At 44.7% G+C, this 24,872-nt stretch overlaps 1 protein-coding gene and 1 long non-coding RNA gene across 2 annotated transcripts; one reads left to right on the forward strand and one right to left on the reverse strand.

Moving 5' to 3' along the window:
• Positions 1–1,783: 1,783 nt before the first annotated feature.
• On the forward strand, positions 1,784–23,565 carry HDAC1 (histone deacetylase 1). Its single transcript, XM_081870400.1, has 14 exons — positions 1,784–1,948; positions 7,352–7,464; positions 9,420–9,537; positions 11,617–11,691; positions 12,343–12,481; positions 14,069–14,210; positions 15,056–15,148; positions 15,612–15,720; positions 17,992–18,132; positions 18,841–18,949; positions 19,078–19,208; positions 19,689–19,838; positions 21,660–21,708; positions 22,157–23,565. Exons 1-14 carry the CDS (start codon positions 1,900–1,902, stop codon positions 22,182–22,184), a joined length of 1,446 nt encoding a protein of 481 aa, XP_081726526.1. The 5' UTR covers positions 1,784–1,899; the 3' UTR covers positions 22,185–23,565.
• LOC309346594 lies at positions 23,488–24,550 on the reverse strand. Its single transcript, XR_014158702.1, has 2 exons — positions 23,799–24,550; positions 23,488–23,585 (listed from the first exon to the last, which is right to left on the reverse strand). It is a non-coding gene; the product is annotated as an uncharacterized lncRNA (long non-coding RNA).
• Positions 24,551–24,872: the final 322 nt, after the last annotated feature.

The following is a 24,872-nucleotide window of genomic DNA, read 5'->3' on the forward strand; positions in this document are numbered from 1 at the left end:
GTGATGGTGCTGTATAAATAATTAGCAAACAAAGTAAAAAATACAGATAATTGTGAAGGCATTCTGTCCATGCTCAGAGGCACGTGCTTCTCTGTGACTGCCATGCAGCATATTCCAGAACTGAGCACTGGCTATGATAACATGATCTGGGATTGATCCTGGATGAGCTCTTAGTTCAGTCTAAGGACTCTTGCTCTGGAATGAATACATAGCAAAGATGCTCTGTTAAGTGTGCAAATAAACAGCAGATTTTATTCTGAATTTTTTGCTCTTGCAGAAAACAAAAATGGTAAAGTGCAGACTCTGTGTGTGTGTGTGTGTGTGTGTGTGTGTTTAGATTTGTGCTGAACTCGATTAAAGACTCGTGCAGTGCTGGGTACTGTGGTTGTCAGCCAAACCCACTCACCCTGCTCCCTTGGTTATGTGTGCAGTGCATTGACCCATGATTTGCAGGGGAGGGCAAGATCTGGAGGTCCTCATTCAGGGCAGGTGAAGCAGAGAAGGGGAAACAGGCTAGCTGAGTTGGAAAAGGAGGAGAGGAGGAAAATAGAACCTTGGAGATGGGGGAGCGAGAATTTGGGGTTTTGGTGGAGAGGGAAGGAAAGTGCTATAGGTATGCTGTTTTCTCTTCCTTTTGGCCCTTCCAGACTGTTGCTATTTTTAGCTGAAATTCGATCACATACCTGCAAATTGAGGTTGTGCAATTCAAGTTGATTAGCGCTCCCGCACAACAAACCTGCTCCCCCAACCTGGACTTTTTTGCAATAGGAAAAATGATGGGGGAAATGCACTGGAAAGTGTTAAACAGCAATTTGCTTGGTGCATCATTCTATAACCTCCTGCAAACAAATCTGAATGAATGCTCAGTCCTTGTCTAACCTCTATGCAAAGTTAGTGCAAAAGAATTGGGATGAATGTGAAATAAACAGGTCATCAGAAAGCAGCCTTTATGTGCTAAACATGCTAAGGCTGCACTCTGGCACAGGATCATATAATTGTAGTGCTGGAAGGGACATCAAGTCCAACCTCCTGCAATGTGAATAGCATCCTGAAATGTCATGGATCCTCCATTTTGCTTTAAGATGAACACAATGCTATATTAATTTTAAAAAATATGACACAAACACATATTTTCTTTGTAAAATATAACTTCTGAAAATTATATTGACTGTTTGCTTTTAGAGATTTATATCCCAAGGTATATTTACAAATACACCTCTAAGCCATCTACAATTAAATTCTATATACTCTAAATAAAAGGCCTGAGATAATAAATGTAAATTTACGGGCCTGATATGTTACAAATGTTAAACTTCCAGACCTAAGCTATCTAGCAGCTCAGGCTTAGCAATCTGTGTCTTAATAAACTTTGAAGAGGGGCGGCGGGGGCATGAAACTCAGGAGTTGCACCGTGGAAGTTTGACAGGGGGGAATCTGCGCACCATTAAAGGTATCACGGTGGGGGAAGCATGCTCAGCCTCCCCCGCTAGGATAATGGCACACTCCAGCTTGAAAATTCACATTCTTTGTTGGGTGGGGAGGTGGGCATCTCCATTTGCTCGGCGCGGGGGGTTGGAAGAGAGCGATTCACAAGCACCCCCTATGTTATGTGGAAATGGTATAATCCCGTCATACGTACACCCCTTTACTTTTTCTCTTGTGGCGAAATGGTACAGTCCAAGCAACTCCTCGCCGCTCGATCTAACCTGTTCGCTCGAAACGCCCCGCCTCATCAGACTTCTCATTGGTCGCTGGTGGAACATCTCCACTTGCAATAGGCTGTGGAGATTAGAAGGGGCGGGGATGGTGCCCCCTCCCGCCGCCGCCCTCCCCCAGGCGGGCTCGGTTGCGTGGCGGGACTCGGGTCCGAGCTGAGGAGGCGACGGGAGGCGGCGGAAAATGGCGCTGACTCAGGGGACCAAGCGGAAAGTCTGCTACTACTACGACGGTGGGTCGGGGGCTTCTGGATTCGCGGACGGGCTGACGAGGGAGCCTCTGGGCTGGGGAGGGGGCAGCGGAGGAGGAAGGCTGGCGGTGGGGTGGGGGAGGGGCAGGCTGCTTGCAGAGGGGGCTGCTCGCGATGGGGCGCGGAGGGGGCAAGTTCTAGGGGGGCAGGGAGGAAAGCAGGGCCGGGGCAGCCTTCTGGTTTTGGGGGAGGAGGAAGGGAGGGGATGAAGGCGAGGTGGGAGTTGACGGGGGGCAGCGATGAAAGGAGCTAGCGAGGAGGGGAAACTTGAGTGAGGGTCTTGTAACCTGGGGGTGGGGAGGGGGGCGAGGGTCTTGGGAAGCGGGGACGGAGAGAGCCACAAGGGGGAACAGTTATGTATTTCATCCCTGTTTTTGCTCCAAAGGAGCTCCAGGCGGTGTTAACGCTCTCCTTACTGTCACAACAACCCTGCGAGGTAGGTTAGGCCGAGAGTAAGGATTGACTTGGCCCAAGGTCACCCACTGGGACTCGTGCCTGGCTCTCCCCAGTCCTAGGCCAGGCCAGCTGCACCGCACCAGGAATGAGGGGGTGATGGTGGCGGCGGCTCTGAAGAAGGGGGGCGCCAATGCAGACCTCTAGAGGGAAGTGGACTCTTTAGGGGCATCAAATGGCGCGCAGCATTTGCAGAGCAGGCGTCCGAATCACTTTTTGTTCACTCGTTGTGATTTTGGGCATCCTTATGCCAACTTTACACAGTAGGCCGGCATTGTCGGTCCCCTGGTTTTGCAGAAGGTGGGGCTGGAGGGGGCGAGATTGGGGGTGCCTTCCCTGAGACCCAACTAGTGAGTTTGTGAGAAAAGCACTTGGGCTCCCCGACTTCTGCTCTAACCGACCCCAGCGCTGAGGAAGACTCTTGGGGGGCAAGAGCAGGGAAATGTGAGTCTTACTCAAGGAAGTTGGGTGCACAGGTTGTTGTGGGTGGAGTGAGGAGGAAGGAATAGTGAACAAGGTTTTTGGGAAGATAGGAGGGGAAGGTGGGTGTTGTGGGGGCAGAGAGGATGGCTCAGGAAGAAAGAACAGCGGTGACGTCTTGGGGTACGGGTGAAGATGGGGTGGGTGAAGATTTAGGGAGCAGCAGGGAGGGCTCCAGGGAGAGAGGACTGTGGAGATGGCTTATGGGAGGGCAGTGGGCAGTGTTAGAAACTGAGATATGAAAGCTAGGAGCTCAATGGCACCTTAAACCTAGGTTATGGGCGCAACAACGGAATGTCTAGGCTCGCTTTTTTATAACAAAAATAACAAAGCTGAAAATGAATAAACTGCAGCTAAAATAATTAGGTTCATTTTTCACATGGTCCAGTTCTTCCCCTGCCCATTCCCCTAATATTCTTAAGAGGGTCTCTTTTCAAGTCTTAAGAGAGTAGCTGGAAGTGGGGAGGCAGAAAAAGGTCCTCCTTTGCTTTTAGTCTGCAGTTTTAATCTGAAATCTTAGGCGCAGTACTGTACCCAGAGCTCAGAAACTGCTCACGCTAATGAAATTCCCTGTCGCAAAATGCATCTAGAACAATGGGAGTTTTGAACACTGACAGTGGGCTAATAGCAGGGAAGTCAGTCAGATAGGAAAACTGGGTGGTGGGAAACAGGGAAAACTTGAGCTAGGTAGGACAGACGTGCAAATAAGCCCAGTAGAATTATTGGTCTTCAGACATTTCCTTTAGCTTACATTCCCACACATATCTCCTTTAACTAAAAGAGGCAAAAAAGCTATCATTCTCAAGTTTGCCAAAGGTTTCTTGTCCGGTTGCTTGGAGGTGGTCTCACTACTGGATATTAAGTGGCTGTCTAAAAGCTTATGGGCAGGGGAAGATGTTCAGTGGGATTGGTGAAAAATTAAGGGGGGGGAATTAAGAGCTTTGCAGAGGGGGTTTTGTGGTGGGATGGAGGGAAATGAGAATTGTAGTGTTGAGGTTGGTGCTTTGGGCAGGCAAGAAATGGACAGTTGGTATGGTCTGAGTTGTGGAAGAGGGGTAATTTTCAAAGCGCCTTGGAAGAGGAACTGGTGATATATCAGGGTTGAGAGAAGTAGAAATCATACTGTTCATTGGGGAGAAGCTCCTATGGAATGGACCTAGAACTGGTTACCCACTCACCACTTCTAAAAGCTCCTTCCAAACTTCAAGGCTGTTTCTCTCCCAGGGGACATTCAGGCCTTTGATTTCCTCCCCAAAATCAGCAGCACATTATCTTGGATTTGTTGGTAGTGGTAAGAGTGCATTGTATCCTTATAGGATGTGGTGTTGTGTGTGAGTTCCACCAGGGTGCTTTCCCAGGTACTGGGGTATTTGCCTTCACACTCTGGCCAAACCTTACCCAGAGCAGTTTCCCTTCTACCTCCTTCTCTTGGCAGTGTTTCAGCAGGAGATGCTCCTGCTCTTGCCTGTTCTTTTCTAGGCTTCTCTATTTGCCATAGGCTTGGCTGTATCCACAACGTTTTGAAGCCTCTGAAGAACTCCTGTGTCCTGGTTTTTACACCAGTTTTAAGCACTTCATCTCTTTATGAAAACTGAGTTGAAGCTATTTCCTCACTTAGGACAGGGCAGGTCTGGATCACTTGTTACTCCCAACAGTATTCTTGACTCTTGGGGAAGATGGTTCCTGGGTGTGTGGGAAGAACCCTTCTTTGTGCAACAGTTTTGTTTTCTGGAAGTACATTGGCAAATAAAAAATGTGATTTATATTTGCATTTCCTTAAACACGTACATATGCACTTTTTGGAACCCTATTTTTTGGAAAAGAAACTGGCTTAGATAATGCAGGCTTAAAATCTGTTTTCTTTGACAAAAATGAAATGAATGCTCACGTACAGCAGCCTTCCCCCAACCTGGTGCCTGCCAGATGTGTTGGACAACAGCTTGCATCGAGTCCAAAATATCTGGAGGGGACTATGTTGAGTACCCCGATCTAGAGTTTTGCATCCCATTTTCAGTGCTGGCCAGCCAGATCATGTCTCTTGAACATTCCCATGCATAGCCTAAGGGTAATGGCCTTCCCCAGTTGTTTAGTTCCAGTCTCTTGTAATCAGAGGCATGCTGCCTCCAAATGTGATGGTTAATCATAGAATTGGAAGGGACCTTGAGGATCATCTAGTTCAACCTTCTGCAGTGCAGGACTATGCAGCTGTACCTTAAGGGGATAGAACCTGAAACCTTGGCATTATCAGCACCACACTCTAACCAACTGAATAGTCATTGGTCAACCATGAATTTGCCTTATGGCTTTAAATATATATTTGACAGCACGTTTCTATGCACTGTTTACTCACTTCTTTAAAAAAAGACTCTTTTGTGTTCAGAGGAGACTTTTCCTAAGTATGTGTCATAGCATTAAAGCCATCACATATTATGGCAGTAAGTTCTGTAAGTTAACTGTGTATTGTGGGAAGGAATGCATTTCTTCGTCTATTCCAACTTGCTCCTCATGTCCAGCATATTATGTATGTAACAGGGCCTTCTCCTGCACATTTGCCCCAAATTTGTTTTAGCTCCCCCACTTTTCAGAGTTGAGACTTGTGGGGATTTGGAGCAAAGCCTTCTTGGTTGCTGCACTCCATCTGGAATAGCTGGCCTAAAGAAGCCCACCTTACAATATTGTTACATTCTTTCCATTCTTTCCTTGTGGTTGATAAGCTGGTTCTATGTTTTGGATAGTTTTTGGTTTGCTATGTTATACAAAACTTTGTATATGTTTTTATTTTGGTGCCATATTTAGCCAATGCAAACTCCCCTTCTCCAGTAATTAGGAACATAAAGATCTCAATCTTGATGTATGTAGATGATTTAGTGCTGCTTCTCTCTTTCCTGACTGGGCCTCATATCTATACATTACTCTAACACAAAGCTTTTGATTTGTGGCAGAAACAATCCTAGGTATAGATTGTGTTGGACCAGCAGGTTATAGAACAAACTTACTCATTTAGATACTTGGGCGTACTTTTTAATCAAACCCTCTCTTGGAATTGTCATATGGAAGCAGTGGAAGTCAAAGCACAGAAAACCATGGGAGCATTGATGTTCTGTTACAATAAGGGAGGGCAACTGATTTAACCTGCCATAAATATATTTGGTAGTAAAGTGCTTACTCAAATGCTGTATGGCATTGAAACCTGGAACTCTGATTTGAACTCTGTTTTTTCTGAAAGTCGTATCTTGGCTCCCAAACGCCTTGGGAATCCAATGTTCCGGTTCCTGAACGATCGATAACCGGAAGTGAGTGTTCCAGTTTTCAAACTTTTTTTGGAAGCCAAATGTCCAGCATGGCTTCCGCTATTGTTTCCAATGCACCTGTGCAGTTGGGAACCAATCAGAACCCGTACCTTGGTTTCCAAACTTTTTGGCCAGTAGTACCTCGGTCTAAGAACAGCCCTGTTTACGAACTATCCTGTTTACAAACTCGGCAAAACCGGAAGTAGTGTCCTGGTTTGCGAAATTTACCTTGGTCTAAGAACGGAATCCGAACAGTGGAAGGACACCAGCGGTGGGAGGCCTCATTACGGAAAGCGTGCCTCAGTTTAAGAACAGTTTTGGTTTAAGAACGGACTTCCGGAATGGATTAAGTTTGTAACTAAGGTGCCAGTGTATGTTTATTTTCCACAACTGAGCTCTGCTTTGACCTTGAATAGGTATCGACTTAGGGATTGGCTCTTCTGTATAGAATCTAGAAGGGACCTGCAACTAATCAGAAATGCCAATTTTTCTCTTGGTATCCGCTCTTGAGAACAGAGCATTTTAGAGCTAGTTATTTGACCAAACTCTCACCAGTGTCCTTAAGAAATGCCTTTATTGAGCTGCATTCCCACGTGATTCCCACTGCAGTCTTGGATGCCTGCTACGATAAGGTCCCATATGCAGACAACCTTTGTATTTGTGGTCAATCTCTGGTAGAAGACATCACTCATCATGGTTTGTGCTGCAGGAAGCTTTGGCACACCTGCAGTCAATGTGTTTGCCAAATAAAGTGTGAGGCCACTCTAAATTTTGAGCAGCAAGAGCGCTCTGGATGTGTGCGTGCACACACATGTGTCCTGGCTATCAGAGTTTCTTTTCTCTGCACAATTTCTGGACACATCTTAAGCCCTGCCCCATCTTCATTCCCAGCTGCAGCAAACTCAAGCAGCATTTTTGAATCAGGCCATTGCTCCATATAGTGTGCTTTTGTCTGCTGACTGATAGCAGCTCCTTAGGAGAAGGGTGTATTTCTCAGCTTTACTGCTTGAGACCTTATTAATTGGATATGCTGGGGATTTAACTTTGGACCATCTGTATGCAAAGTATTTGTTCTCTGCTATGATGCTCACATCCATTCCTTGTTAACATTCCTAAAGTTGTTTACAACATAATGTGTATTTCTCTTCTTCTTGTGTCTCAGGTGACATTGGAAACTATTACTATGGTCAAGGCCACCCTATGAAGCCCCACAGAATCAGAATGACTCACAATCTCCTTCTGAACTATGGCCTCTACAGAAAAATGGAAATCTATGTAAGTTTCTAACTACTTATTTAAAAATCCACAATTTGGGGACCAAGATGCAGGCCTCATTCCTGCATCATGCTAAGCCACGACCCGGTTTAGTGTGAACATGTGAGCATGCAGGCTCCAGGAGAGGGAATCATGGTCACCTTGCTCCTCTCCCCCATTTTTCTGCTGCTGCGCTGTGCTAAGGCATGGCTTGGTTTAGCATGTAATTCAGACTCAGACTTGTAGTTTAACTCTCTCCAGACTAACCACGAACTATGACAAAGGTTTATCTGAGAGAGCTGTACCACAAACCCCAGATTCAGATAACATGCCAAGCCATGGGTTAGCACAGTGCAGCAGCTGAACATGTGTAGAAAAGCAAAGCAATCCTGATCTCTGCTCTAGGAGGCCAAATTCTTGCATATTTGTATTAAGCCATGGTTTGGCTTAGTGTAATGTGCAAACCAGGGCATAATAAGAAGGTGTCACAGACAAGAAACATTCTTAATACATCAGAACAAAAAACTGTATCAGCTACCCTTATTAAAGGACATGGGGAAACAGAATAATCCACTTATTCACTAAACTCCCCTGAGTGATCACAAGCAAATGAAACTTTGCAAATAATAATGTGTGTTGGGAGGTGGACAGCCAGTGACCCTTTGCTGCAGCGTGATTGGCCCGGTGGGATGTAAACTTGCTGGGCTGGAAGTGGTTTGGGACCTGCAGCAATGGAGTTCTAGCAGTCTGATGCGACCTCTTAACTCACAAAAATAGGAATGGGAGGAAACTGATGAGAAACCAGACAGCAATAGGGTTAGAAGAAAAAAGCTGGAACAGCTGATGGGAAGCTGGGAATAGCATGTAAGACGCCCTTGCCATAGCAGGATTGGCTGCTGGCACTCCTACAGGAAAAGACAATTGGGCCCCATCCACTAGGCATGCCCCGTCAGGACTTTTATCCAGAGGCAGGCACAGTGAGATGAAGGGAGTGCATTCTGGCCTATGATGAGGTCAGAATTCTCTCTCTGAATTCTGAAGGCACTCTGGCATCCTTTTTGGCTTTCCATTAAAGTAGTCTTGCAGACAAGTCCAAAAAGTTTACTAGCCTACTGTTTTTATTCTCTCTCCTGCTAATGAATATCAGTAAGTGATTTGAGGCAAAATACAGACCCAACCATTCTTAATCTCACATATTGTACAGAAATTGATACCCGTTTTCCACAAGGCTGTTGGAAATTCCATTCCACCTTTTGGTTCAGACATAGAACTGTTACGTGTCACATGTCTGTTTACATTCCAACACAGTTTGCTGGTGTAAGTGGAACTTCCGCTGTATTGCTTTTGCTTTTGACTCTCTCTGAGAAGACGACAAGGAGAGATGACATGTTTCTTTGTCCTAATTTACATTTAATAAACCCATAGTCATAGTATGTATCCACAGCCTCAAGCCTCTTCTGTTTGTGCAGTTTGCTCTGCTAAGTAAAGTATGCCCATATCAGCAGACCTGGGTCACTGATATATGTCGGAACCAGAGGTCGAGGGATCTTCGCAGCGTGACGGATGGAAGGAGATGATCCAGCTGGGGACTAGCCAGCTGGCTGTTCAACCCTTGGATGCCGACAAAGGCAATCCTAACTCACGTGGCTGTTTACAGACCTGCCTTAAAAAATATACCATCAAATTGAACAACACACTGATGCTTAAGCTTATCAATGACAGAGATACAGGTCTGATTGTACCTGGATTTGTGAGCTCTGCTCTTTAGGTTTTCCTACACAGTCCTTTCCATCAGTTCCTTCATTCTACATTGTAAGGTAGAAGTAGAAACTAGACCCTCCCATTGGGTTCTCACCTTTCCTGTACTGCTCAGACTCTTGAACAGAAATGCTGCTGGAAAGCATTATTGGTAGAGTCTGAACTGTGTTAACATTTTGTTGCATTATTTAGGTTTTCTTTTAACTGTGTCATTACAGCGACCCTATAAGGCTAGTGCTGAAGAAATGACCAAATACCACAGTGATGACTACATCAAGTTTCTGCGGTCGATTCGCCCAGACAACATGTCTGAGTACAGCAAGCAAATGCAGCGATGTATGTTCTGAGTGTGATTATTTTATCTTTGCTGGTAGTTGGAGCTGAAAGGGAACTTTCTCCACACAGTAATCTTGTTTTTGAAAATATAAAAAGTATGGGTATAGATAAGATATGAGCAGCAGAATTTGGTACCTGCAGTAGTAAAATCACTTCGCATTGTCATCAGCTTGTACTAAGCTTCCAGAAACCATTAGGGATAACACTGGCTTACCCTAGTAGGACAGTAGCTGTATTCATACAAAACATTATAAACCATGACTTGTCATTAGGAAAATAAGTACATCAAGCCTTGGGCTTGCATATTCCCTCCTCCTCTTTGCCCCCTTTATTTGTCCTCAATGTGAAGTTCAAGCTTTTAATATCTACCACCTCTGCACAAAGGGACGCGGGTGGCGCTGTGGGTTAAACCACAGAGCCTAGGGCTTGCCGATTAGAAGGTCGGTGGTTCGAATCCCCACGATGGAGTGAGCTCACGTTGCTCGGTCCCTGCTCCTGCCAACATAGCAGTTTGAAAGCACGGCAAAGTGCAAGTAGATAAATAGGTACCGCTCTGGCGGGAAGGTAAACAGTGTTTCCGTGCGCTGCTCTGGTTTGCCAGAAGTGGCTTAGTCATGCTGGCCACATGACCTGGAAGCTGTACGCTGGCTCCCTCGGCCAATAAAGCAAGATGAGCGCTGCAACCCCAGAGTTGGTCACGACTGGACCTAATGGTCAGGGGTCCCTTTACCTTTACCTTACCTCTGCACAAAGGGGTGGAGATGTAGGAGACTCAACGGAGAGGCTTATTCATGTAACAACAAACCATTGTTTATTAGGTTTGAAGTGTTCTGAGCTACATGAAGCACCTTAAATGCTGTATAGTTACTAACTAGCAGAAAGTGCCTAGCACTGCCTGGAAAATTAACCAACAAATATTGTGATTTTTAAATGTATAGTGTAATTTGTGAGTTTTGGGGCTGTGCACACATGCACCCAGGGCTCTGACCTGACCCAGGGAAATGTGTGGATCTGGCTATGAATCAGTTTGTGGGAGTGGAGAGAGAAAATGTTTAATTAGGGTTCATTTGGTCTGCCATCTTGATTCAACATGGTGTCTGCCTTCCAAACATAGGCAAAAACCACTTCCTCCACCTCAGGAACCCTCATGCTTTGTTTGGCAACAGTATCTCAAGAGGCATCTAGATTGGTGCAGGTTGGAAGTGCTCTGCCAATTTCGGAAAAGTCCTGCAAATCGGGTGGCAGTATCTTCAGAGGTGTCCAAATTGGAGTAGTTTACTAACATGAGTTTGACCAAACTGCGGGAGGCAGTGGAAGACAGGAGTGTCTTGTGTGCTCTGGTCCATGGGGTCATGAAGAGTCGGACACAACTAAAGGACTAAACAACAACAAAAAGACCTGTCACACCAAAAATCGGACAAAGTCACATCAAAGTGAAGCTTTAGTTCACCATCTGGTTTCAGAATGGCACCCAGTGTCCAAACATTAACAAAGACTGGCTCCACCACCTCATAAATCTTCATGCCAAGCTTGGCAACAAAATCTTGAGAGGAAGCCAAACCTATAGAGAGCAGATGGACAAACAGATAATCCACTTTCCAAAGTACTGGTATATATAGTAGATTTAAGCTCCTGCTTTCAGTTCCATGTGACTCCAGCAGGTGGCGAGTTACTCTAGCGTTGATTCCCACCCTGGAATGCGTTTTGTATTCTGTGCCAAGGGACAGGTTTTACAAATACAAGATCTTGTCTTGAGTAGCCAACAGGTTGATATACTTTTTCTGCAAGCACCCCATTTCAGTGCAGCTGCTCTCTAGTTGTGCTACACGTCTGGATTAACATGGGCAGGTTTGAACGGGAAATCTTGTCCACCTAGTTTACAGTTCTGTGACTTTCTGCCAGATTCCCACCTTTCCTCTCCTCTTCACCCACCCTTCAGATGGGTTAAAGTACTGTTGTTGTCTCGGGGATAAGTTGTTTCAGAGTTCTGATAGCTCTTCATCTCTGTTCTCCAGTCTATTAAGGCCCTTAAGTTAAATCTTGTCTCCTCAGTGTTTTCTTTTTCTTTCTTTATTCAAGTCAATGTTGGAGAAGACTGTCCTGTGTTTGATGGCTTGTTTGAATTTTGTCAGCTTTCTACAGGAGGGTCAGTTGGTAAGTAACAACTATTTTTTTTTAAAAAAGGATGAATAAAATGTAGATTGAAGTGTGAAAAATATATCTCTAACAAGGTCTTAAATGTTGCTTAATTAAAGGGGCAACCCTGTGCATGTTTACTTGGAAGTTAGACTGTATTGGTGGGGCTTATTCCTAAATGAGTGAAAATAGAATTGCAGTCTGTTCTTAACGTCTTGTTCCTGTTCTCCTTACGCCTGACACTTTGGGAAAATTGGGATTCGAAAACAATGGAACTTGCACTCCACAACCTGAGTTCTGATAATTTTGTTGGCAAGTGTGTTTACTATTAGTTTTATTTAGTAATTATCCTATAGCTTGGTTTTCCAGGTGATGCAGTTAATTTAAGTTTTGAAAAGAAAGCCACATGGAATACCACAATAGAATCAATACATACATATATAAGCAGCATGGAGACTAAATCTCTTTGTGCAGCTTTTTTCAATCGGGGGCACCACCCCTGAGGTTGCCGTCTCCCTTGTAGATAGAGGGGAAACCTGGCAAAGGATTGTTTATAAGCAATTCTGCATTCAGTTGTAGAGTTTGAGTATCCTCCGCAAAGTTTTAGGGTTCCTGCTGTACGATTCTTTGCTATCTGGTTGTGTCATTGGTCTGAAATTCTCTCTACAGCCAGTGCAGTGAAGCTGAACAAGCAGCAGACAGACATTGCTGTGAACTGGGCAGGAGGCTTGCATCACGCCAAGAAGTCTGAAGCCTCAGGCTTCTGTTATGTCAATGACATCGTTCTGGCCATCTTGGAGTTGCTAAAGTACGTACAACAATTTACCCCTGAAGCTCCCAGAAACAATAGTCTCAGATCTTGCAGAGATGATAACAGCTCCTCCCCTATAAGTAGCCCCCCTCTGCGTTTTACTACTGATTTTTATATGATTATATTATAATACCTCTCTGAATTTGTCATTCTGAAATGTAAATATCTTCTTGGACTGTACTGCTTCAAACTGCAAGTGGAGGATTGCTTGATTAATCCAATTCAAAAATAGTTTAACACAAGGAAAGCTAGCTAGATATTGGGTGAAAACCTCCAGTTTAGCCTTATTTCCAGCATACTGGTTTTATATGCACAGGGATTTCTTTTTCCAGGGGGAAATGTTCAGCTGCTTGAGTTCTTGTCCACCAGGTAGTACAGGCAGTGACTATTTTTCACAGGGGTTATTTTCCAGACCCCCGTGCATGTCAGCAGAACCCACGTAAGCCCGCCCCACCCCTTTTGTGACATTTTTGGGTCACTTCTGGGTTTGGCAAAATGCGCACATGCGCAGTCACAAACATACCAAACACGCCTAAAATGTTTGCTGCCTCTAGTCCATTGATGCTCCTCAGTCTTCCATTTTCATGACTGTCCCTTGTGCAATCGACTGTATAACCGATACAGCAGTTTTTAACTCTTTTTTCCTAGTCTGTATTTCTTGTGAGCAAAGTCAGGGCAAAGAACTTCATATGTACACTTATGGGGTCTGACCTGTAATCAGGGAAGATAGTTGGAGATTGTGTCAAATAAAGCTCAATTAAACTGTTTTGGCAAGGAGATTCAAGGCAGGCAAAAGAAAATTGCTTCTTCACCCAAGACATAACAATTGTAGGGAATTTGTTGCCACAATTTATGGTGGTAGCCCCTAACCCAGATGGCTTCTAAAGGAGATTCGAGTTACAAATTCATGCAGGATAAATTTGTCAGCAGCCACTAGTGTTGATAGCTGTATGGCACAAAAATTCAGATGCAGCATGCTAATACAGGGGTTGGCAAGGTTTACCGGCCATGGGCCAGATCACTCCCGTGGAGATCATCGTGGGCCAGACTGGTGCAGCACGATGCCTGAAATCGTGTCTGTGCATGTCTGCAGCACCGGAAATTGCTTCTGCGCATGCCCAGACACCAAAAATTGCACCTGTACAGAAGCGATTTTCGGTGTCTGGACATGCGCAGACACGATTTCCAGTGCCGCTCAGTGAGTCACCATGCTGGTTTAGCACAGTGCGCGGAGGACTTGCCAAGCGGGCGGCTCGTGGGCTGGAAAACGGTCTTTGTGGGCCGCATCAGGCCCATGGGCCACACGTTGCCGACCCCTGCGCTAATACCTTACATCCTACAACAAGTAAAGAAGCTGATACGGGGGTATCAGGCTAGTGGGATGATTTCCAAACAGTGCTCCTAGGAACCTTGGGGGCTCCTGGAATTTTATTGAGGGTTCCTTTATGGGAAGATGGGTCCCTGCATACAGGTTTCTGTGGCTAACCAACAGCTTTATGCTCCGTTTCCCTTCTTCCCTGTCATGGGCAAGTAAGTGGTTTTGGGCCTTGTAATGCCAGTCTGACAACCCCTTTCCAATCCCAGGTACCACCAGAGAGTGTTGTATGTCGACATAGACATTCACCATGGCGATGGTGTGGAGGAGGCCTTCTACACTACAGACCGTGTCATGACAGCATCTTTCCATAAGTATGGCGAATACTTCCCAGGAACAGGGGACCTGCGGGTGAGAAAGGAGGCTGCAGCAGCACCTCCCTTGGAAGGCTGGTTGAAACAGCAAGGTTCCCCTGTGACACCTCCCAGGCCCTTTGATGAAGAGAGCAGCTTTGTTCATGAGCTTCTCCCGTTCTAAAACTAATGCATAATGTTCACCAGGCACTCACAGTATTAGTTGCCTCCCCTTGAAAATATCTACAAGCAGGTGGCTGTATTTTTCATGCTATTGTGATTGCAGCAAGAAAGCTGGCCACAGAATTCAGAATCCAGAGGATTGCCTCGCTCTCCCACCGCACCCAATCTCTAAAATTGTGTTTTTAGCCCTTTACATGTGAGGGAAAGTTTTTTTTTTTTTTTTTTTTTTTACAAGTATTCCTGGTAAAATCTCAAACTGGAAGGAGTGTGGTCAATATCATGTGATCAAGTGGTGGGACTTTGCTCTTCTGTAGGTCCTTTTCCCTCATCTGAAGCCTGCGGACATAGAACAGATTACCACAAAGTAAGCTAGCTTGCATATTTGTTAAATCTGCGTATTTTAATCAGGTAAAAGAGGGGGGTTCCACTAACCTCTCCCCAGCTCTGTTTTATTGAATACTGATACAAAATATACCTAGCATTGCCTTTTCTAAATTGCTGTGTTCAGATTTGTTGCGGAGAGGCAGGTCTGAATGAGATGTTGGCAGTTTGTGGACAAGGTCTCAGTTGCCCTCTTAAATTTGGAAAAGCAGGACATGCTAGCCCTTGGGTGTCCTATGCAAATTGAGGAGAGCAGTGCTGTGAGGGCAGTGAGACCTCCAAAGGCCAAGAGACCCAGCCCAGGTTATTTCACAGTGTCTCATTCCCTTTACCCTCTAGGACATTGGTGCAGGCAAAGGAAAATATTACGCAGTCAACTACCCCCTCCGGGATGGGATAGATGATGAGTCCTATGAAGCCATCTTTAAGCCGGTAAGTTTCCCTTTCTGGAATGTTCCTTGTGGTGGGATATTCTTCCTTAGTGTTCCACATTTCTGCTCACTAAGGCAAGGGTGATGTGTCGACTCCCAATCTGCTCTTCTAGCTTAGAGATGAAGGGGGGGGATCCTTCTTCCATTGTGCTGAGCTCCAGAGGGGCACTAGAGAGAATGGCTGTGGTTTGGAGCTAGTGGGGGGTGGGGGCAGTAGATTATTTCCTGATTTCTTGCAGGAACGCATCACAAAAAGTAAGGAATTAGGATTGCAATCTTCTGTACACTTACGTACTTGGAATAAGCCCACTTGAATGCAGTGGGACTGACTTCCTAGTAAACATACGAGTTTGCACTGAATGGGGGGGTGGGGTCTGATAATCAAAATGTGTGTGAATTTATGTGCTTGCTGCAGGCCCATCCTGCTCAGGTATTCATCTGGACTCTTTCTCTTCTTTGACCAGGTGATGTCCAAAGTGATGGAGACATTCCAGCCTAGTGCTGTTGCATTGCAGTGTGGCTCAGATTCCTTATCGGGGGACAGGCTGGGTTGCTTTAATCTGACCATTAAAGGTAAGCAGGCTTATTCAGGACCTGCCTTGCGCCTCCAAGGTAGAACCATGTCATCTAAAAAGGTCCTATTGAGGAGATATGTTTTAAAAGTGGCTTATTGGCGACTTCCGGGTTAGCGCCATCGACTAATGGCGGATTCCGTCCGAGCTCTGGAGGGAATCGGCTCCGCAGGACTGGGTCTTGCCGCTGCGGCGACGCGGGGACCCTTAAAAATCACAGGCGCGGAAGCCTGTGAGCGTGGTGACTCGGCGGGCACCATTTGCACCCCCCCAATCTGCGAAGGAGCCTTTTTAAAGGCTCCGGAACGGGGACGGGGTGCGGCGCGGTGCGGTGCTGAGAGTAGACTGCTTCTTCTGCGGAGTGAAGCCGCAAGCCATTATCGGAGAGCGCTGACTTTTTTCTTTGAACAATTGGACTCTAAAGCAACAACCCGTGAGTAGTACGGAAATTGGAATTTTAAAGGAAATTTTGATGAATTAGGAACGAGCGGGGAAGGTTTAAAAAGGAAGTCCGCCCCCCACCCCTTGTAAATAATTTAAAGCAAAGGACCTGCTAACTAAGGTCGAGAGAATCCTTTCTTTCTTTTTTGTAAAAGTTTTTAACTTCACGGCTTGCTATTACAAAAAATCTTACTGGAGGATAAAGAACTAATTTTGGGAGCTGAAGTGTCACCCCCCCGGACCTGGGAGAGTTCCGTGAGAGAGCCTGTTGATGAAGTACTGAAGAGTTTGACAGCTGTCAAGTTAGCTGTCAAGAAGGAAAAAGAGAACTTTGTTTCTGTTGTTCCTGCTGGTTATATTTGTTACAATTTGTTGAAAATAAGGAAGGGCTGATACAAACTAACTTGATTTTTGGATTTGAGCTGAAAGGAGCATTAAGGAACCAAAATCCCCCTAGAGGGGGTTAAGGGACATTACAAGAATGGCTGGAGGAGGGAAAATCCAGGCTGAATTGGATAGAGCATTTACTCTCTTGGGAAAGTTACAAGGCCAAATTGATGTTTTGGCTATAAACGTCACAACTCTGGACTTAACAGTAAATAACATGGTTGAATTTGATAAGGATTTGAAACACGAAGCCTATTCAATTGGACAAATAGAGAAACCTGAGAGCTTTGAAAATATGGAGAAGGAAACATATGTTGCCCCTGAAGAAAAGGAAGGAGGAGCTGTAATTTTGCAGATGTTAAAGGAGAGCTGTAACTTGAGGCCTGACATGATGGCAACAAAGCAAAATAAAAACTTGATGTGGAAAGTCTGGCCAGAATTGGAGAGTGGAAAATTGAGAGATCTCCTTATGTGGAGATCTGAAGATCGAAGGATTATAAATTTGATTAAGGTGGAAGCTGGAGCTTTGGGGACATTTGGACTTGAAAGGAGTATGAAACAAGATTTGGAATACCCCATAGGCTTCATTTTTAAGTATGGAGGTCTGGCTGGAAGAAACATGGATCCTGTTGGGCCGGAGCCTCTCCGAGATTTGGGGTTTAACATTAAGGACTATCAAAAAGACCGGCAGAGAGGAACTGAGAGAGATTTAAGAGCCTTGGATGTGAGATCTCCAGGCTAATACTATATTGAGACTGATGGACACTTGCTGGCGACTGAAACTGGGAAGGGGGTGGGTGGAGTTTGGGAATCCAAAGGGTATACAATTATAATTTGTTCTGTTTTTATATTGTTTTGCTATTGGTATGAAAATTGGGAAAGTCGTGGAAGGGAAGTTGGGTCGACATTAGGAAAAATGTTTAAGAATGAGTACTGATGTATAACTATTGATGTTTAAGTTTGGATAAGTTAAAACTGGTCTCTAAAATGGTCTAAACTAAATGAAGATAAGGTTTGCAAAAATAAATTAAGGAAATGGAAGAAAGAGAAAAAGTAAAATAATATGTTAAACTAAATTATTAAGTAAAGTTGAGAAATAAGTAATAAGGATTTGCTGAGCTAATAATTTAAATTGGAATACAAGAAGGGGAGGTGTGAGGAGGTCTGAGAAACAAGTTAAAGGAAAATAAGCAATTGAAATTTTATGTGTTTTTAATTGTTTTTAAGTTTTGTATTTTTGTCATTTTTGTCTTTTTTTTGTCTATTTTTGTTTTTGTTTTGTTACTGAAAATTCTAATAAATATTCATTAAAAAAATAAAATAAAAGTGGCTTATTGGGTTGCTTCTGCTGTTGGGCACATGTAGTTTGGACAGTTCATTATTGTGCGGAAGCTCTCCACCCCTCTCCCAGCAACACCCTTCTTCCCTTCTCTGCTTCTCTCAGGTCATGCCAAGTGTGTGGAATTCATCAAGAGCTTTAACTTGCCCATGCTGATGCTCGGAGGGGGCGGCTACACCATCCGCAACGTGGCCAGGTGCTGGACCTATGAGACTGCTGTGGCTTTGAATACAGATATTCCAAATGGTAAAGTCACCAGCCGTTTGATTTCTAGAATACCTTTAAAAGATTCTTGTGATGTTGAGCTCTCTGGAAATGGACTTTGAGGGGAACCAGGCCTGCATGCAGCCTAGTTAGACAATGAGGAGTTGGGCTTTACATGGGATTTATAGCAACGAAACTGGCAATCTTTCTTAGGGCTAGAATAATAATAATAATAATAAATTTTATTTGTATCCCGCCCTCCCCAGCCAAAGCCGGGCTCAGGGCGGCTAACAATAATCAAATAATCAAACAATCAAATAATCACACATTCTAAAAATATTTCATTATAAAAATTAATTAAAATCAAATTAATGGCAACCGATTAAGCAAAAAGGTCTCCAGTGGTTCATATTAATCTGAGAACCTCAGAGTCCCAGAGAATTTCAAGCAGTGTAATGTGATAGGAATTTTGCATTGCAGCTGTGTGCATTTGGGGTAGGACACACACCACCCCTCCAAACAAGCCATATCTGCATCCTATGCAGATTAAATGTTTTTGCATGCATTTTCTTTCACTGCTAAAATGGAGGCAGCATCATGGAAATGTGAAGAGTCTTCCTTGACAGAAGCATTTTCTGCCCCCTTCTTCATTTGCACCTGCCTTTTCTTACAGCCAGTATTTGAATTGCCTCGATACTGGAGACCCAGTAACATTCTGTTTCCTTTAAAAAAAAACAAAACTTTCTGCAGAGCTTCCATACAACGATTATTTTGAATATTTTGGGCCGGACTTCAAGCTCCACATCAGCCCTTCCAACATGACCAACCAGAACACCAATGAATATCTGGAGAAGATTAAGTAAGTTTGTCTTGCTTGTCTCACAAGTGAGGCTAGACACTTCTACGCTCTCTCTCTGTGTATGTGTGTTTCTTGTTGTCCCTTTCTGATGGCTCTCTGGTGGGCCCTTTGTGATTGCTTGGCCACAGGCAACGTCTCTTTGAGAACTTGCGAATGCTTCCCCATGCTCCTGGAGTCCAAATGCAGCCGATCCCGGAGGATGCCGTTCCAGAGGACAGTGGAGATGAAGATGAAGAGGATCCTGACAAGCGGATTTCCAGTGAGTTCTTTGGGGCTGTGGAGATTGATTGCTGCCTTGGATCATGCATAGGCGGGTGCACACTTTGGGTAGTTAGAGCAGGGGAAATGTGCAACCTTTAGCAGGATAACAGTAGAGGGACCAGTCCCTTTTCTGGTCAGTGGGGACTGCCCTGCCTTAGATATGCAGCCCCAGCCAAGGAGCAACTGCCACCTCTGGCTCTTTGTAGGACCCATAATGTGGCTTAGGATTGTCTTTCACCTCCGTGTTTCATTATTACAATTTGTAATCTCAGAGCCAGGATTGGCTGACCTGGAAAGAGTGGTGGTCCACCAAATATCCAATAACATTGTGTGCTTCGAACAGTGGAACTTTGCTTTTGTCTCTGTATGTGTGTGCACTTTCCATCTATAGTTTTTCAGTTACTCCTGAAGGCTCCCCTGCCTGAAACCAAAAGCCTGGTGGTCTCTGATACAGCCTTTTCTTTTCTTCCCCCTCCAGTCCGCTCATCAGACAAGAGAATAGCTTGTGATGAGGAATTCTCTGACTCTGAAGACGAAGGGGAAGGTGGGCGCAAAAACGTTGCCAATTTCAAGAAGGCCAAACGGGCAAAAACGGAAGAAGAGGAGAAGGAGGAGGAGAAGAAAGGAGGTGGGGAAAGCCGCAGTTTAACAGCTACTGACTGACATTTTTACTGTTTTTCAGGGTTCAGTCCCCTAGGTAGTTCTTCTGCTGAAACCACTGGATATGCTTTTGAAAAATAATTATAGCTGGTTCTTACATGTGGCAGTCTCACGTCCAAGGAGCTGCTCAAGTCCGTACCTGCTTTGCTCAGTAATGTTGCAGCACCAGGTACCCCCAGACCACCTGTTGAGTACCTATAAAGTAGTGTTAAGTGCTTCTGAGCATGTGCAGAATGTGTTTCTCTTGCCTCTGAGTAGCTGCCGACCAGCCTATCTTGCATTTTAAGAGATTCTATGCTCGGTCTTGTCTGGCTTTAGAAAGGAACCACTGTAGGCAGCAAATGGTGGTATGGATGTGACCCTCTTTTTCTGAGCAGCACCCTGTTCTTCAAGACCCCAGCCTTTGGGAGGGGGCGCTCCCAGCATTCCCAAGTATGGAATGCCTATCTTTCTTTTGCATTGCTTTCTTTTGGTGGCAGCAAGAGAACTGCATTTGACAGCGTAGCTGGCTGCAGATTTCATAAGTAACCATCAGGGTCCCTTCCAACTCTACAGTGCTATGATTCTGTTATGATTCATCTGCCTGCAGGAGCATATCTGCTGGTTCTGTGTTCCCAGGGAAACAGCAAGCTTAATGGTGGCTGCTTTGTAATTTGAAAGTTTTACCCCTGTCATGTTGGAGAAGTGACAATTCCCAACTTTAGAAACAAAACAATCCATCATTGGAGTCACTAGAACTTTGAAAATCTGACCCTTTGAAGGATTAATTAATTAATTTCTATTCCCATCTTCAGATCCCTGTGGTGTAATATGTATATATAAAATCCAAATGTTACATTGTTTAAGCCTTGGGGAAAGAGGAATGTTTTTGTCTGCCTCCCAAAAGCCAAGAGGAGAGGGGGCTTCCTTGGGCACAGGGAGTTGCAGATAATGAAGAAGAGGTGACCACAAAAAAGCCAGCTTCTCCTATGCCTGGACCTCTGGAGCCCAAGACCAGGCATAGGCAAACTCGGCCTTCCAGATGATTTGAGACTACAGTTCCCATCATCCCTGACCACTGGTCCTGTTAGCTAGGGATGATGGGAGTTGTAGTCTGAAAACATCTGGAGGGCCAAGTTTGCCTATTCCTGCCAATACACTCCGAGCAGAGCCCCAGCCAAAGACCCACAGCATCCATATGGGAGAAGCCATGTCCAATGGGTAGGGTATGGGGGCAGGTTAGAAATTGTAAGATTAGGTAGCTTAATTTACTTTAATTAATTTGCACAATTTGCTCTGATTTTTACCACCACATCCCACTCCCAGTGTTACGAAATGTTCAATCACCTTTCTGACTTGTGAGATTTCAGCAGGCCTTGTGCACACACTTCCAAGCATATGTCCACAGGCCTTGAAACTTGTTCCTGCTGCTGTTATTAATTATACAAAAGCTGAGTTTGCAAAAAGCTGAATTACCTTTCTTGTGGAAACTGGCCTATTTTTAACAGATTGATAGTGCTGTGTTTTTTCTTCTTTTGCATTGTGTTTTTATGTTGTATAAACTGCCTTGGGTGGGCTCTGCCCCAAATGTTGAGCCCTCTCAAAAGAATCATTTTATAAATAACAATATTAATAAATGTAGAGCTCTTGGGGAGGTTAGAAGGAGGATGGGCATAGTGAGAGGCAACAGGGCATACATTTCAGAGAGAAAACAAATACAAGAATATTAGGGCAGGCTAAAGGCCGGAGTTTGTGTCCAAGAATCATTTCTGCACCTAGTTATATAACTGCATGCCATGATCTCTTACAGAAGTGAAAGAGGAAGAGAAGGCAAAAGAGGACACGACAGAGCCCAAAGGGTGAGACCCCTTTCCCCTTGTCTGAATGGTGTTGCTGCTTGTTATGTTTGGAAAGTGAAGCTCTTTTGGTTCAACTCTTGAGCCTCCAAGTGCACATAAATCTTCATAACCAGGTACCTTGCTGTTTAAACGAACCATCTAGCTGTGTGCATGAGGAGCTCCTTGCCTCATGGAAAAGCCATGCACACATAGAGCATCTCATAGAGGCAGCCCTACCATGAAATAAGGTGAGGCTGTCTCTTCAGGCAGTAGATTTTGGTACCTTTTTAAGAGCAGCACAGGAGGAGATGGATGGGCCATTGAAAGGAAAGAGGACCAGTGTAAGAACACAGGAGCTAAACCTTTTGAGGTTGGTGTGAGAGTTCAGGTTTGTTAGGCTTCTCAGTTTAACATTTGTAACCTTTGGTACCTGTTAACACGCTGCTTCTTCCTTGCCTTTATCCCACAGCATAAAGGAAGAGACAAAATCGACCTAAGAAGCTGGCAGACGGGTAATCCCTCAGTCCCCTGGTTCCCTGGATTGGCCTCTTGGGTACCTTCCCATTCCACAAGATTTGTATTTTATATAAGTTTCTGTAGATATTTCTATATAAATATTTTGGGGACTTGAGACCCAGGTGGATTTCCTTGCTGCGATTCCCTGGGGGTGAGGAATCTGCTTGGTACACAGTCCTACTCGGCCTCAGGGGTACAGCTTGAGTGGAACCCTTATTCTTGCGTTCCTGCTGCTGCCTCTTTGGGGACATGTGTGTGTTTGTTTTTTCATTTTTCAAAAAACTTTAAAGTCTCCCTTTCTCCTGCACCTTCTCTTCTTTTGAAACTATGGTCTCCCCTTGGAGAAACATATGCTCTGGGGCTTTGGGTTTTTGTCTTTTGTTGTTTTCCTTGAATAGTTTTTTGAGGTATGGATACAGCCATAAAACTTTGGGAGGCTTTTTTGGGGGTGGGTGGTGGTGGGGGGGTTGAAGCTTCAAGTTTCAGGCAGCACCCATGAAAGAATCGACTCCGTTCTGGGTAACCACAAATTGATGCTGCTCCTCAGCATCCCAGAGGCGCAAGTTAATGAGTGGAGGGGTAGTTGCAGTCAGCACCTCCAAGGAACAGGGAGTCCTCTAGGGCATGGCGGAAGTGTCAGTGGAAGTGCTTATTAATGTGAAGTCTCCTCATGCTGTGGAGAGTAATATGCATTTTCTCCACAGAGGACAGTGCAGGAGTGAAGGTTCCTCTGTTCTGCATCAAATGCTCCTCCCTGTGAACTTAGCACACATGGTGCTCACTTGTCCCATCCTCTTTTGTCCTGTCATGGCCTTACCCTCAGAATCTGTTCCAAAACCTATAGCTGGCATGTGCAGAAACTAGCCAGTGATTCATAAGGGCATCTTTTTTTAAAAGGCCTTTCAAATATCACCATATTCTAGGAGAAAAGTTCTAGGGGTGGTTTTGGTTACACACGCCAGCCAAGTGCAAGTGGTGGGGGTGGAATTTTTCAGTGGGTTGTGGGATTGGATTGGAAGGGGGAGCATCCTTCCACGGAGCGCCACCGTAAGGGGTCAATCTCAACGATGCTGCTAATTTAGCCATGTCACTCTTGGGGCAGAGGGTGGGGTGGGTTGGGGGGCAGGGAGAGAAAGGTTTTTATTTTTTTAAGCCTCTGGTTTAGCTGTTTTTTAGTCTCTGGGATGCAAGATCCATGCAGCTCTTCGATACTTGTATTGGTGAAATGAAAGATCATTGTATTTGTCTTTTGGGGGCAGGGCAGGGAAGATATATATATTGTGGTTTTTTTTAAAAAAAGAACTTTTTATTTTCATTTTTTTGAAGAAAAAGCTTTGTAATAAAATTGGTCTGTTTCTCGGTTTTGGGTAGTGAATTATTTTCTGTGTATAGTGGTACCTTGGGTTACATACACTTCAGGTTACAGACTCCGCTAACCCAGAAATAGTACCTCAGGTTAAGAACTTTGCTTCAGGATGAGACCAGAAATCGTGCGGTGGCAGCAGGCCCTGTTAGCTAAAGTGGTACTTCAGGTTAAGAACAGTTTCAGGTTAAGAATGGACCTCCGGAATGAATTAAGTTTTACCCAGAGGTACCACTGTATAGATGGAAAGAAACCAGTAGAGGCTTTCCTGCCACCTCATGGTCTTTGCCTCAACAAAGCAGGGAGCAAGAAAACCTGGCCCTGTTGGCTACTATTGTGCCTTCTGCCAGCTTCAGCTGGTGCATCCTTCCTGGTTATCTATGCCTTGGCAATGTCCATTTTCAGCTAATCAACTGTTACATTTGAGTGGTTTTTGAAGGCTTCATGAAGTAGTTAGTATAGCCTACAGGTTTTAGGCTATTAACCAGGCATTGCCAAGGTCAGCATATTTCACCAGGATTTATGAAGATCTTTAAAGTGCCAGTTGTAGTGGTTTCTTTCTGGGAACAACTGAAGGTGGTGTTTTAAGCAGTTTAGGATTCTGGAGAATCTCAAGGATGGTCTGCTGCTATATGAATCTGCCTATATAAGATGATCTGCTAAAATCAGTACAGATCCAAGACAGTTTAGTGTTAGGGCTAACACTTTAAAAAGTCCAGCTGTGCCATCTATTCTTCCTTGCTTCAACTTGCTGAATGGAGGCCCAGACATGACTGAATCTCTTCTGTCTGCCCCCTAGGCAGGCCATGGAGGAAAAGATTTTGTCTGGAAAGCCTTCTTGCCTCCATTTGCCAAGCACCAATGTTGTTAAGCACCGGTTTAAAAACTTTTGGAGCATCTTTTTGCCTTAGCTGCTTGTGTGTGTATTTATGACTATATATGTGATGTGAGCTGCTGTAGATGCCTGGTGAATTAGAATGAGGCGATGTGGTCTTTATTTTACTAAAGCTTTTGACAAAGTCCCCCATGGTATTCTTGCAAAGAAGCTGATAAAATGTGGGCTGGACAAGGTAACTGTTAGGAAGGTTTGTAGCTGGTTGATGGACCAAACCGAAAGTGCTCACAAATGGTTCCTCCTCTTCCTGGAAGAAAGTGACAAGTGAGATGGTACAGAGTTCTGTCCTGGGCCTGTTGTCCAATGTCTTTATAAACAACTTAAAATAAACTGAGGGGATGCTCATCAAATTTGCCGATGACACCAAACTGCAAGGGATAGCTAGTGCCGCAGAAAATAATCTGAATACAA

Source organism: Podarcis erhardii, assembly GCF_964252035.2.
Source record: "Podarcis erhardii genome assembly, chromosome: 7".
Classification (NCBI taxonomy): Eukaryota; Metazoa; Chordata; class Lepidosauria; order Squamata; family Lacertidae; genus Podarcis; species Podarcis erhardii.

Bases quoted from the DNA above. Each gene is read 5' to 3' on its own strand.
- HDAC1 (XM_081870400.1), top strand. From the start codon at position 1,900: ATGGCGCTGACTCAGGGGACCAAGCGGAAAGTCTGCTACTACTACGAC. The intron at 15,149-15,611 runs GTAAGTTTCCCT...TTCTTTGACCAG, and splicing joins ATGAAGCCATCTTTAAGCCG to GTGATGTCCAAAGTGATGGA. The intron at 15,721-17,991 runs GTAAGCAGGCTT...TGCTTCTCTCAG, and splicing joins CTTTAATCTGACCATTAAAG to GTCATGCCAAGTGTGTGGAA.